General features: G+C 34.3%; 1 protein-coding gene across 6 annotated transcripts in view; it reads left to right on the plus strand.

Annotated features, from left to right (window-relative positions):
• Positions 1 to 13,797, plus strand: part of Mtmr6 (Myotubularin related protein 6) — a 401,631-nt gene that overhangs the window by 258,229 nt on the left and 129,605 nt on the right. For all 6 annotated transcript variants that reach the window (XR_016548365.1, XR_016548364.1, XR_016548366.1 and 3 more), the window contains one exon: positions 8,377 to 8,514. Coding sequence is in view for 3 of the 6 variants with exons in the window: in XM_090393272.1 (XP_090249398.1) it covers positions 8,377 to 8,514 (138 nt within the window). In the remaining 3 variants the exon portion in view is untranslated. The remainder of the gene's footprint in view (positions 1 to 8,376; positions 8,515 to 13,797) is intronic.

Genomic DNA, 13,797 nt, shown 5'->3' on the forward strand with positions numbered 1-13,797 from the left:
GTCCCAGACACAGAAAAGTCAAAGAAGAGACGGATCTCACAGATGACATTCAAGATAATTCATGAAAAAAAATTCATTGAAGATTAGGGGAGAGAGATCTCTGTTGAAATGGAAGAATACTATTGAGCAAAAGGCAGTGAAGTGAAGAAAGCAGTTAGGAGAAACAAATCAAAATGGCTAGAGGAACTGTGCAAGGATATCAATAAACACTGTGGCAAATACAGAACAAGAGAAGTATATAAGATAATCAGAAACATCAACAAGAAATAGAGTCCATAGCAGAGAACTATAAATAATGAAAATGGTGAAATCTTGATGAACACAGAAGAAATAAGAGGGTGTGGATGCTGCTTAGTTTATAGTCACAGGGAAATACTGAGGTCCAAAATAATTTAATTGATTAATTAAGGGAAATATCACCACCAGGCACAGAGGTAGAAAGAGATATATTGAGAGATGAGGTTGTAAAAGCAGTAAAACACCTGAAAAAAACCATAAAAGCTCTGGAAATCATATGATCACTGGAGAGATGCTGAAAAATGGTGGAGAGATGATAATAGACCAGCTGTACTGGTTGTATAACATGGCATGGGAGGTCAAAACACCACAGAAATGGACAAGATCAATCCTGGTAGCTATTCACAAAAAAAAAAAAAAAAAAAAAAAGCAAAATGGACTGCAAAAAATTACAAAACAATAGCTCTAATGAGTAATGTGGGAAAAAATACTTATGATGACATTAACAGAAAGAATAAGGAAATTAATGGAAGAAAATCGGGAAGATGACCAAGCAAGATTTAGAAGAGACAGAAGTACCGTACAGCAAATATTTATGTTAAGATTAATTGTGGAGAAAGCACTAGGCAAAAATAAAAATATTGATACCTGTTTTGTTGACTTTCAGAAAATTTTTGATAGTACAAATCAGAAAGTGATATGGACTGAAATACATTGAATCTTATGGAGTGGACAGGAACCTGATGCCTCTTGCAGAACATCAGTGACAATGCAGTGGCTGCTATGAGAAACTGTCACAAAATAGGAAGATGGTTCCATACAACATGAAGCAAGGAGACCCAATAATCCCATGCACCTTTATCATGCTTTTGGAAAGAATAATGAATGTCATAAAGAATAATATAAGGAGAATTTCAGTCAAGATATGAAAATAAACAATTTAGATTTTTGGATGATATAATCATTATTGATGAAGAGGAATTAGAAAGAGCAGTGCTGAAGTTAAGAAGAAAAGTGATATGGTCTGATAATAAACATTGATAAAACAAAAGCAATGATATCCCAAGAAAAGAGGAAGAAAAGCAATTAAAGGTCAAAGGACAAGAGAGCTGGAAGAAATTAGGAACTTCACATTCCTAGGGAGTAACATGACACATGATTTAGACTGAAAAAAAAAAAAAAAAAAAAAAAGAGATAAAGATCTCATATAACAAAAGTTTAATAAACCTGCAGGCAATGGGCAAGATATGGAAAAGTAAATCAGTGAGCCTTCCCATAAAGCTGAGACTGCTGGAAACATTGCATATTCACAAGTCTTTATGGTTGTTAGAAATTGGTGGTGATCGATGTTCTCTGTGAGATGAATATTGGCTTTTGATGGAACATGTTATAGAAAAATTTCAGGAATTGGACAGGTGCAAAAGGAACAACTGAAGAACTGTATTCTAAAGTTAACTGCAAAGAGAATCTAATGCAAAAAATAATTCAAAGAAAACTAAAGTTTTTTTGGACATATCTGCAGAATGGATAACAGTAGAAAGATCAAATCCTTGATGCTTGTACAGTGGATGGTATAAATAGAAGAGAATGGCCAAGACAAGAGTGAGTGGATGATGGGAAAAAGCGATGTGTGTGTGTGTGTGTGTGTGGCAAGAGTTTGCACAAAGAGTTTCTCTGAAAGCTTCTCAACTTTGATTTGTTTTAAAACTTTCTTACGCACTCATTTTAGAAATTATGGACTTTACAACCGTGTTATAAATAACTCTTTTACTATCCTGACATTTCGATCTTCATATTAAGATCATCATCTGGAGCATATACAAATATACAGGACAAGCTAAGTTACATTATATACAGTAAGCTAGAGAAACAATGAATTGATCACAAGTTATTCTACTGGCATGACCTCTAGTGAAAAAAAATATATATATATATTTATAAACTGATGTAGTTTATAAATAATAAATTGCTAAATTCTGTTTATGATAACATGAATAAACATTCTTTCTTAAGATAGTTTTCTTTCAGTAACAATGATGTCCTATTTTTAGCATTACAATTGTTATTTTTGATTTAGGCCTGAATTTTCTATAGTCCTGTTTATAGTTGCTCTTAGAGAGGAAGGTTCTGTGGGTCGAATATATGCCTTCAATATATTTGGGATTTTTAGACCATCATTATTGTTCAGATTGGGGCGGTTGGTAATAATCTCAAAGGCTTCCTTAAATTTGCGTTCATACCATGTTTTGGTGTGATGTAGACAACTAGTGCTTTTCCAGTCAATTCTATGTAAGGTTTTCAGGGCATGATCAGAAAGGCCAGCTTCACCATAATTATTATATTTAATGTGCCGTTTATGTTCTTTTTGTCTGATAGGAATTGTGTCTGTTTCTCCTATATATGGTATGTTACAGGTGCAGTAAATACAGTATACTCCAGGGTGAGCCAGCGGAGGGAGTGGGTCTTTGGATGAATTGAGTAAGCTTTTTAATTTTGCAGGAGGTTTAAAGGTGACTTTGAGGTTGTATTTTTGTAGTATTGTTTATTTTATCTGATGTCCCTTTAATGTAAGGAATGGTTATAGTTTTATTATAGTCTGGTTTGTCTTTGTTTTTTATTGAGGTCTTGTAGAGAATTTTGTTAATAGTGTTTTGGCTGTGCCCCTTTTTTTTTTTTTTCTTTTCACTAGAAGTCATGCCAAGATTGAGACTACAAAAATACAACCACAAAGCCACCTTTAAACTGCCTGCAAAATTTATATATGCTCCAGATGATGATCTTAATATGAAGATCGAAACGTCGGGATAGTAAAAGAGTTATTTATGACACGGTTGTAAAGTCCATAATTTCTAAAATGAATGCTGATTACCGTGTAACACTGAAAGAAAGGTTTCTTATACACACTCTTCATTTCAATATGAAATTCAGTTTTATCCTGCTCAAAACTAAATAGTGATCACTTCCTATTTCAAATCTTCTGTATACTCTTGTGTCCTCAACCAGGGAAAACATCACTATCAACTATAACATAATCAATGAGACTTTTCTTATTTCTTGCATCTTCTTTCCCTGTGAATTTGTGCACATTTTTATGCTGGAACATGGTGTTAGTAATAACTAATCCATGTCCTGAAGAGAAATCCAGCAAGCATTTACCATTATTATTAGCTTTGCACTTTTCTCCAGATTTTCCCAAAACATTTCTATATGTCTGGTAACCATGTCCTACTCTGCTGTTTATATCTCCAACAAGGACCAACTTTTCTTTTTCATTGAATGCCTCAAAAATTTAATGCCCTCCTAATGCCTCAAAAAATCCCTCCATTTCTTCTTTAGTGGAACCTTCTGTGGGACCATAAGCACAAATAAGTCTCGTTGTCCAGTTCTCCATTCTGATATTTGTCCACATTCACTCTACTTGATATTGCCTGTCATTCAAGAAGATTACCTCGTTTAGTTTTGAATACTATAGCTACTCCCTCTTTTCCCTGATTGTCATTGCTTGAATATAATATTTTGTATTTGTTGCTTAGAAAGATCTCACCTGTTTTTGTTTTCTTTATTTCAGTCACACCTGTTATGTTGATCTGGTACTCATTCATTTCTTCTGATAGTTCCATGTCCTTTCTACTGATGCTTCTTAAGTTCATAGTGCTAATCTTGACCTCCGTTGATGTTGGAACATGTTCTGGGATTTGTTACAGTAGCTGATTTTTTGTTGTTCACCCTTATTCTATGATGAAAACAATGGGGGGTGCCTTGTTTAACCAGGTGACACCCCAGCCAGCATGAAAGTCTGTCATCTTGTACCATCATTTTACATTGTGGTTTAAGCCAATAAGAATACAGTTTGCTCAGCTAAACCCCAAGTTGCCAGCCCATCCTCATTCGTTCAATATTCAGGTTATCAGTATTGTGTACAGTATTCAGTATCGTGGTGCACCCTGTTAGGTATCTAACAGGGTGCACCATAAGACAGTGAGGATTGGAGATTAGGTCAGAAGCCCCAGCCAGTTCTCTGCATTCCTTAAAAGGCTATGTGAAGGTCTCTTCCCAGTTATACAGCTTTAACCCTTAAGCACCCCTCTGTTCAACTTTACATCCCAAAATCTTTTGCACTGCTTCAAATGCCAGAAATATGTGTACACTCAGATTTCCTATTGTGTGGCTGTCATCTGTACCTGATGTGGCAGTAAACAGCATGAGAATTTAGACTGCAAATGTAAAACATCCAAATGTGTTAATTACAAGGACCAACTTATTTGATCATACCAATGATCAAATACTTGGTCAAAATACTTGGTTATAGAGTAATTAATACTTGCCAAGAAATTATATTCTTGTTTCTGAATAAATAACATGTAGGCATAGTTGAAAATATTTAATTAAGATGGACTAATTACAAATATTTCGATTCACGTATCATGGGACATCATGAGTGTAAGACAGTAATAATGATCCACAATATGTGAATAAATATTTCAGACTGTGTCTACGTGTTTCTTTTTCAGAATGAACAACATAATTATCTCTTAATAAATGTATATTCTTGTTTAATTCTAGTGTAAGCACACAGAGTTTGCATGTGAAGTATCATAACTACTCTATATGTCTCTATAGAGGCTGAAGTCTTCACATCGATTTCTTTAGTATCTCATAAGGCAAAGCACACTTCCTTTGCGATGCATAATGCTATGCATTACGAGAGGGAGTCATTACCCAGACTGGTTTAGGCCCTCTATTGAGGTATCTTCAATTGGAGCCAGATCCAGGAATGAACTACAATGGTGTTCAAATCCTCCTCCATAAGCACAGTTATATTAGAAAGGCAATTTGTTATAATTAACCATCCCCTAAAACAAAGTACTCTTTGAGATTACCAATTTGCTATAGTGAGAGTCAATTGTATCTGCTAGATTTCTGTTTAGGACATGAACTAGTCATTACTACCACCATATTCCAACATAATGATGTGCATAAATGGAATGGAAAAAAGTGTACTTTGTGTGGCATCACTAGCAGAATCATATTAAAAATGTGGAGATATTTGAAATTTACATCATTAGCATTCAAGAATGTGTAAGCAGAGCTAATCTATGGTTACTTAAACAAGATGCAAGGAAAGTTTAGCAAAACAGGATGGAAGGGGAAATCCCGGAGGATAACCAGGATATCAGTGGAGTGATGTTATTATTAGTGCCATAGATGGCTAAAATGACAGATTTACACTGTTGAAGACCTGACAAATAACAAATTTAGAATAAAATTTTAATAAAATATTTATTAAATTTCAAATCAGTCACCTGTATGCACTTTTTTGCTCAACTAGTTAAAATGCTATCACTGTCAACAATAACATAATGAATTAGACTTTCTTATTCTTTCCATATTAATTTATCACATCATTATGGTGAAATATAATGGTGGTAATCATTTAATTATGATACAAACTTGATAATATAGTGCTGTACACGCCTTGATGGTAAATGCATCAGACATGCTGAATTACTTGTCACCAATACTCTCTCTTTAACTTCTTGAGTCCACTATGAAGCAATGAATTTTTCTGTCTTTGCTAATAACTCTACCTCATGTTTGTTTCAGATTTTCACATTAGGTTTCAAGGTTTTTAGTTCTTGTTTTCACTCTTTCAATTTTTATCTAATAATATTTGTAGTACATATGAGTCTACAGCTCACCTCTGAAAGTTGCTTAACTTCAATTCTTTTTAAAATTTTTTGAACACATTTTTTCTTCTCAGCATAATTATCAATTTTTATCCTATCCAAAACTAAATGGCAATCACCTATTTCAAATCAGTCACCTGTGTGCACTTTTTTGTTCAACTAGTCTATCACTGTCAACAATAGCATAATGAACTAGACTTTCTTATTTCTTTTCATATTAATTATATGCACATCATTATATTGGAATATAGTGGTGGTAATGAGTAGTTCATGTCTTGAACATAAATCTCTCAGATATTCTCACTATAGCAGACTTACAACACCATGAGTAGTTTGTTTTAGTAGATAGTTAGCCATAATAAATTTCCTTTATAACATCACTGTGCTTATGGAGGAGGATTTTTGTTAAGACATTGTTATAGTTTGTTATTGTTTGAGTTTATAATGGTGTGTGCTGTAATGAAAGTCAACACAATAACTTGCCATTTTAATTAACTTTGATCTCTACTCTAGATTTTCCCAAATTATTTCTGCATGTCTAGGATTCATTTCCTGTTCTGCATTTTAGATCTCCAACAAAGCCAGCTTTTTATCATCTGCCGTTTTTAATTACTTGAAAAATTCCACTTCCTTATTACAGTTGACAATTTCCCGTACGCTTAGAATTGTAGAATGGGACAATTGAAAACTTGGAGCATGTTCCATTAATTTCATTCCAGACTTGGAAGGCAAAACATTTCATGCCTCTCTGCTAATTTATTGCTTTCCAGACATTTTTAGCGCCTTTATATGTACTGCACTATAATTAATTTTAAATTAAACTGACAATATACAAGGCAGATTACAGCAGTTCACTTTAACTGTTATTCTCCCTTCTGCACCTGCAAAGTGATCTTTTTACAGCGACTTGCTGACGGTTTGGCAGTTCACACAGCCATAACAGAAATTTTTTACCCATTGTAAAAGTTTGAGATTGTAAAACAGACACCTATAAAGTGGTGATCTGCTGTATAATGTTCTTTGGACCATAGGCACAAATGAATCTTGTTGACCAATTTCCCATTTTGAAATTTACCTACAGCACTCTACTTGAAATTTCCTGCTATTCAAAAAAAAAAAAATGATCCTTATGTTCAGTGTTGAACACTATAATATTCCCTGATCATTATTTCCTGAAACATCGTATTATTTAAAAGTATCTCACCTATTTTTCTCTTTTTATATTGGTAGTGTAACACCGATTATGTCGCCATGGTACTTCTTTAATTCTTCTGCTAGATTTACCTCTTTCCCATTGACACTGCTTATGCTTTATAGTGTTTATCTTTTGAGTAAGGTATATTCTCAGCTATATTCTTATAGTGACTTGTCACTTTTTATCATAGTTCCTTGACTAAAACAGCATCAGCCTTGTATTATACTGTCATATCTGTGTGTGTGGTTTAAGCCAGTATAGAATAGAATTTTCAAATTGATAAATTCTCAAATTGCTAGGCTCATCCTTGATCATTTGGTATCCAGGTGGATACATTACAACAGGGTGCATCAAGGGCAAGTGAAGATTGGATATTGGGTTTAGGAGCTCCATTCCCTTCTCTGCATTCCTTGTAGGCTATATGGAGCTTTGACACTTATGCAACCTCCCATTCTTTATGCATATAATCACAATATTTCTCGATTGCCCAGTTATGAAATTTAACACTGGAATCTAGAAAATAAGTATCCTCTTTTCTCCAAATTTATTAGATATTACTGACTAAAAACTGAGGTATATAACCTTTCCGATTTCTCACACATCTGTCTGTCTGTTCCTTATAAATTTATTATTTGGTAATAATGCTGATTTTGAAACTACAGATTTGAAAATACTGATTATTTGTTAATAATCAGTATTTTTTCACATAATCTAAAGTTTAACGATAAGCTGGTATTTAATTGATAATTTTTTAAATTTTGTGGTGAAATTTGTAAGAAATGGTGATTAAGAATTCTGAAAAATCTTTTTGAAATTATAATGTTTGTTGTTTTATTAAAAATTGCCTTAAACAATTAACCTGAAAAATTGAACAATATTATTTTTTTCCCTCATTACCATACAAGTATTATTGGTTAAATTTTTAACATTCTGAACTCTAATCTTATTAACTAATTAATTATTAACTTATTTAATATTATTTAGTGATTTAGTAGTTTCAAATAAAATAAAATAAATGACATTATGGCAATGTGGTTTCATGATTTTTTTTTTCTTCTGTGAATATCTCTAAACAGGAGGAGCACTATGATGGACATTTAACTTGATGTCTTAGTTGATAATTGAACTTCTTTAAGTAATTGTTTGATGATAGAGGATAACACATCATGTTTTTTTTTTAATAATCATTTGTTTACCATTTGTAAGACATATTCTGGCTCAATATTTTAGTAATTAAATCTTTCTCTTTTCTTTAAGATTGAATGAGCGCACTTATTCTTTATGGGGCTATATATCAAAACATCTGACTGAATTTTTGAATCCACTTTATAAAAGAGACTGTGAAGAAATCTCTGAAGAAATTCTTTGCCCTTCTCTTCTTCCACAGGCAATTAGGTATGTTTTTATATACAACATTATTTGTTTTGAGTAAGTAACATTCAACCAGAAAAAAGTCATTTCTGTGTGAATGCCACCTGTTCAAAAAGTGAGTCATTTCAGTAAATTACTGAAGTGATTTAGTAAATACCAGCTTCTAATGAGTTCCATAGTTTTAGTTGGTCACTAGAGGTCTAGAGATGTTGACAATTTATACAACCTTATTCCATGTCTGTAGTTGTTTAAAAATTAATCATTGCATTTATTCACTTTTTAATATTATTATTATTATTATTACACCCTCCATGGAGTCAGCAGACTCATTGTGGGAGGTTCATTCAATTGACAACATATTTATCACATAGAATCTTAAAATCCTTAACACTCCTTGAATTAACAACACATTCTGGTAATGCGTTCCATTCACTGACAATTCTCCGTGTAAAAAATTTGCTCCTCACCACACTTTTGCACAACTTCCAGGAATGACCTTTGGTTCTTCCCCTCTCAACATCTGACCTTGCCTCTCTGGATTAATCTGATAAAATCCTCTCACTTACTTAAATGTCTCTATCATATCACCTCTCTTCCTCCTATCCATCAATCCACATTTCTTCAACCTCTTTCCATAGCCAGCATTCTAAAGTCCCGATATTGTCTTAGTCACTCATCTCTGGACCCTCTCCAATGTCTCCACATCACATTGAAAACACGGTGACAAGATCTCAGCACGATAGTCTAAGTGTGGTTTGACCCAGTGCCTTATACAGTGGCGCAACCACTTCCTTATCCTTACATATTAGTGTACTTCTTATCATAGCAACACTACGATGTGCAGCCTTTTCAACACTAGCAATATGCCCTCTAAACTTCAGTCTACTGTCAATCCCAAATCTCTAATATCATCCACTTCCTGCAGTATGGCATCATCGATATAGTACACAGCCTTATATTTCTGCACTCCAAAATGCAACACCTTGCACTTATTGATATTAAAACTACAACCCCACTCTTTTGTCCAAGTAAAAAAGTCTATTCAAATCCTCCTGAAGGGAATTAACATCAGCAGCGCTACTTATAATGCTTCCTAACTTTGCATCATCAACAAATAACTGAAGATCCCCAGTCAGTCCACATGATATATCATTTACAAACAAGTTAAACAGCAGGAGCCCAAGAACAGAACCCTAGAGCATGGCACTGACTACCCTTCTTTTTTGAGAAGCTGATCCATCATACACAATCTGCTGGTCATTCAGAGAGCCAATCTCTGATCCATCTAACCAATATACTACCTATTCCCATCCTCTGCAACTTGTACACCAACTTGTCAATCTTTTGACAAGTTGGTGTACTTGCAAATGCTTTTTGCAAAGTGCTAGGAATATCACTATATATTCCCTTATCTAACACACTTGTCATCTTATCATAAAATGCAAGTAAATTATTAATCATTTACAAATCCATACTGGCCATCATGAAGAATGCTATGCCCATCAACTCAATCCTGAATTCCATTCCTTACCAATCTCTCCAACACCTTGACCACAACTGCAGTTATACCGACTGGCCTATAGTTGGAGACTTCTGTCTTAGAACCATGCTTGTGGAGTGGTACTATTTTGCCTTCTTTCCACTCCTTAGGAACCCTATCCACTGCAAGACTTCCATTAAATATCCAGATCAGGGGCATAGCCAACTACTGTGGTGAATAAGAATACATGGTGATATGTCATCCATTCCCACAGCCTTATTCACATCTAACCCAACCAACATCTGATACATCTCTGTTTCTTTCACTTCCAATTCTCCTAATACTTACCTCTCTTCTATATATTCCACTGCATCATTTACATCAGTATGATATACACACTGATAAAGTGCTCGTTCAATAATTTCACTATATCATCTGCAGCTGTTAGTCTGCTGCCATGACTATCCACCAGTGTTAATCTGCAATAATTATTCTTTCTCTTGCTTGCCATGGGGTGCTTAAGGGTCAAAGCTGTATATCTGAGAGGAGACCTTCACAAAGCCTTTAAAGGAATGCGGAGAACCAACCAGGGCTTCTGACCTAATGTCCAATCCTCACCTTCTCGTGGTGCACCCTGTTAGGTATCTATTAACGAATGAGGATGGGCTAGCATTTGGGATTTAGCTGACCAAATTGTATTCTTATTGGCTTAAACCACAATATTAAATAATGGTAAAACATGACAGAATTTCATGCTGGCTGGGGCATCGCGTGGTTAAACATGCCCCCCCCCCCATTGTTTTTGCCAGGGAACCAGGGCGAACAGTGAAAAGTCAGCTACTGGAACAAATCTTAAAACACACCCAAACTCAATATCACTAGAGTTCAAGATCAGTATTATCAACATAAAAATTTGAATGGCAAATAAATGGAGCTAGCTGAGGAATTGGATAAGTACCAGATCAACATAATAGGGGTGACTGAAACAAAAAAAGGCAAAAACTGGTGAGATCTTTCTGAGCAATAAATACAAAATGTTATATTCAGGCAATGGCAATCAAGGAAGAGAAGGAACCATAGTGTTCAACCAAATACGAGGTAATCTTTCTTGAATGGCAGGCAATTTCAAGTAGAGTGATGTGGGCAAATATCAGAATGGGGGAACTGGACAATGAGACTTATTTGTGCTTATGGTCCCACAGAAGATTCTACTAAGGTAGAAGCGGTGGAATTTTTTGAGACTTTAGAGGAAAGCAGCTGAAACAATGAAAAATGAAAAGTTGGTCCTTCTTGGGGGATCTAAATACCAGAGTAGGAAATAATTGTCAGATATACAAAAGTGTTTGGGGAAAATTAGGAGAAAAGAGCAAAGCTAATAATAATGACAAATACCTGTTGGATTTCTGCTCTGGACATGGACTTGTTATAACTGACACCATGTTCTAACATAAAAATATACATAAATTCACATGGAGAGAAGAGGCAAGAAATAAGAAAAGTCTTATTGACTATGTGATTGTTGATAATGATGTTTTCACTCTAGTGTAGAACACTAGAGTGTACAGAGGATCTGAAATTGGAAGTGATCACCATTTAGTCTTAAGTAGGATAAAATTTAATTTCATATTGAAAAGAAGAACACGTAAGAAAGTTTTAAAGCGAATAAAAGTTGAGCAGCTAGAAGGTAGACTAAAATACACAAACATTATTTTAAAAAAAAAAAATTTTTTTTAATGAAAGAGTTCGAGAACAGGAACCAAACCTTGGAGATTTAGTGACAAGCCCTAAAGAAAACACTGATTGATTCAGGCAGAGGCATGTGGTGAGGTTGCCTGCAAGGATAGAAAAATCAGAACTCCATGGTGGACACAGGAAGTTAAAGAGGCAGTGAAAGAAAAGAAAAAAACATATCAAAAGTTCCTTCCAAATAAGTCAGATTGTGCTCTTAGAGAATACAGAAACAAATGTAAGATAGCAAAGCATTGTTTTGAATTAGCTAAACAAGTCATGGGAAGACTTTTGTTAGAACATTGAAAATAAGTATAGGAAGGTGGAAAATTATTCTGGAGACTATTGAGAAAAGCTAAATAAATAAAGGAAAGAGTTCTATAAAAGGAATTACAGATGATAAAGGTGACATGAAAACAGGTGATAAAGATGTCTTTGAAGTATGGAATAATTACTTTGAAAAATTACTAAATGAAACAATCAATGACAGTACAGTACAGTGGCAAAAAAAAAAAAAAAAAAAAAAAACACTGACTTGGCATGCAACCAGAGATACATATTCATACTTGAAGTAGAAAAAGCCATGAAAAGGCTGAAATGTGGAAGGCAGCCAGAGTAGATGATATTCGACCTGAAATACTAAAGTATGGAGGTATAAAAGTCTTACAGTGGCTGCACTGCATAGTTCATTAGCCCTGGACAAAGGGATGAATTCCAGATGATTGGAGTAGAGCTCTCATAGTATCCATATATAAAAAGTAAAATAAAACCGAATGTGAGAATTATAGACGTATTTCTCTACCGAGTGTTCCTGGTAAGATTTATGCAAGTATACTTGAGAAACAGTTGAAAAGGATTGTAGAAGGGAAACTTAGTGAAAAACAAGCTGTATTCAGGCCAGATAGAGGCTGTTAGAATCAGATTTTCACTTTATGACAGTTAGTTGAGAAGTCATGGGAATATAACAAAGATCTGTATTTAAGTTTCTGGAAAAAAGCATATGACAAGGTGCCAAGAGAAAAGCTATTCAAAACGCTACATTTCTATGTTGTCAGCGGGGCATTATATCAAGTAATACTTAGTCTTTGTTTGAGTTGTATGTCAGCAGTTAGAATTGAAGGAAGTACAGGAACATGGTTGAATGTGAAATCTGGTGTCATATAAGGATGTACATTATCCCCTCTGTTATTCATTATCTATATGGATTACATTATGAAGGAAAGTGGTATTAAACCTGATATCAAAATTGGAGATGTTAATGTCAGCTCTTTGCTTTATGCGGATGATGTTATACTTCTAAATAAATCCCCTACAAGTCTGCAAGATTCCCTGACTAAATTGAATAACTGTTGTAATAGATATGGTATGAAAGTTAGCAATAACAAGACAAAGAAAATCAAAATAGGCAGAAGAATGGAAAATATCAACTGCATTGTGAATGGAGCACCTATAGCACAAGTAAAACATTTCAGCTACCTAGACACGATTTTTAGTGAAGATGGTAAATTAAATATGGAAGTAGACAACAGAGGCAACAAAGCTGGTATGGCAGGAAGTTAACTGAATAAATTTATATGGAATAAGAGAAAAATTAGTGAAAAAACTAAATTAGCTGTATACAAGAGAGTGTTCAAACCAATTTTAACTTATTGATCAGAGAGCTGGTTAGAAGTAAAACACTTGACCAAAGACTAGAGACTGCAGATATGAGAGTCATGAGAAAGATTAGGCATGTGAACAGATGGCATTAATGGCAATAACATATTAAAAATAAGGATATTAGGAAAAAACTTGATATTATTAGCATCCAGGAATATGTTAGCAGAGTTAATTTCAGGTAGTAGTCACTAAAACAGAATGGACGAGGAAAGATTAGCAAAATAAGTATTCTCTGCCAGGTTGGCAGGGAAAAGAGGAAGACCAAGATATAGGTGGATTGGTACAGTAAAAAGAGCCTTAGAAGACAGAAATATAAAATCTGATAATGTTGGAGTCTTGACAGTAGCAGATTAATTTGTAGGAAAAGTGTAGATAGAAAATTAGTGGTGATGTAAGTTTTTTATGTAGTGCTATCATAAGCTGTACAATCCCCTGAGGGT

This window comes from Typopeltis vanoorti, chromosome 5 (genome assembly GCF_054136105.1).
Source record: "Typopeltis vanoorti isolate ZY-2024b chromosome 5, IOZ_Tvanoo_1.0, whole genome shotgun sequence".
Lineage (NCBI taxonomy): Eukaryota > Metazoa > Arthropoda > Arachnida > Uropygi > Thelyphonidae > Typopeltis > Typopeltis vanoorti.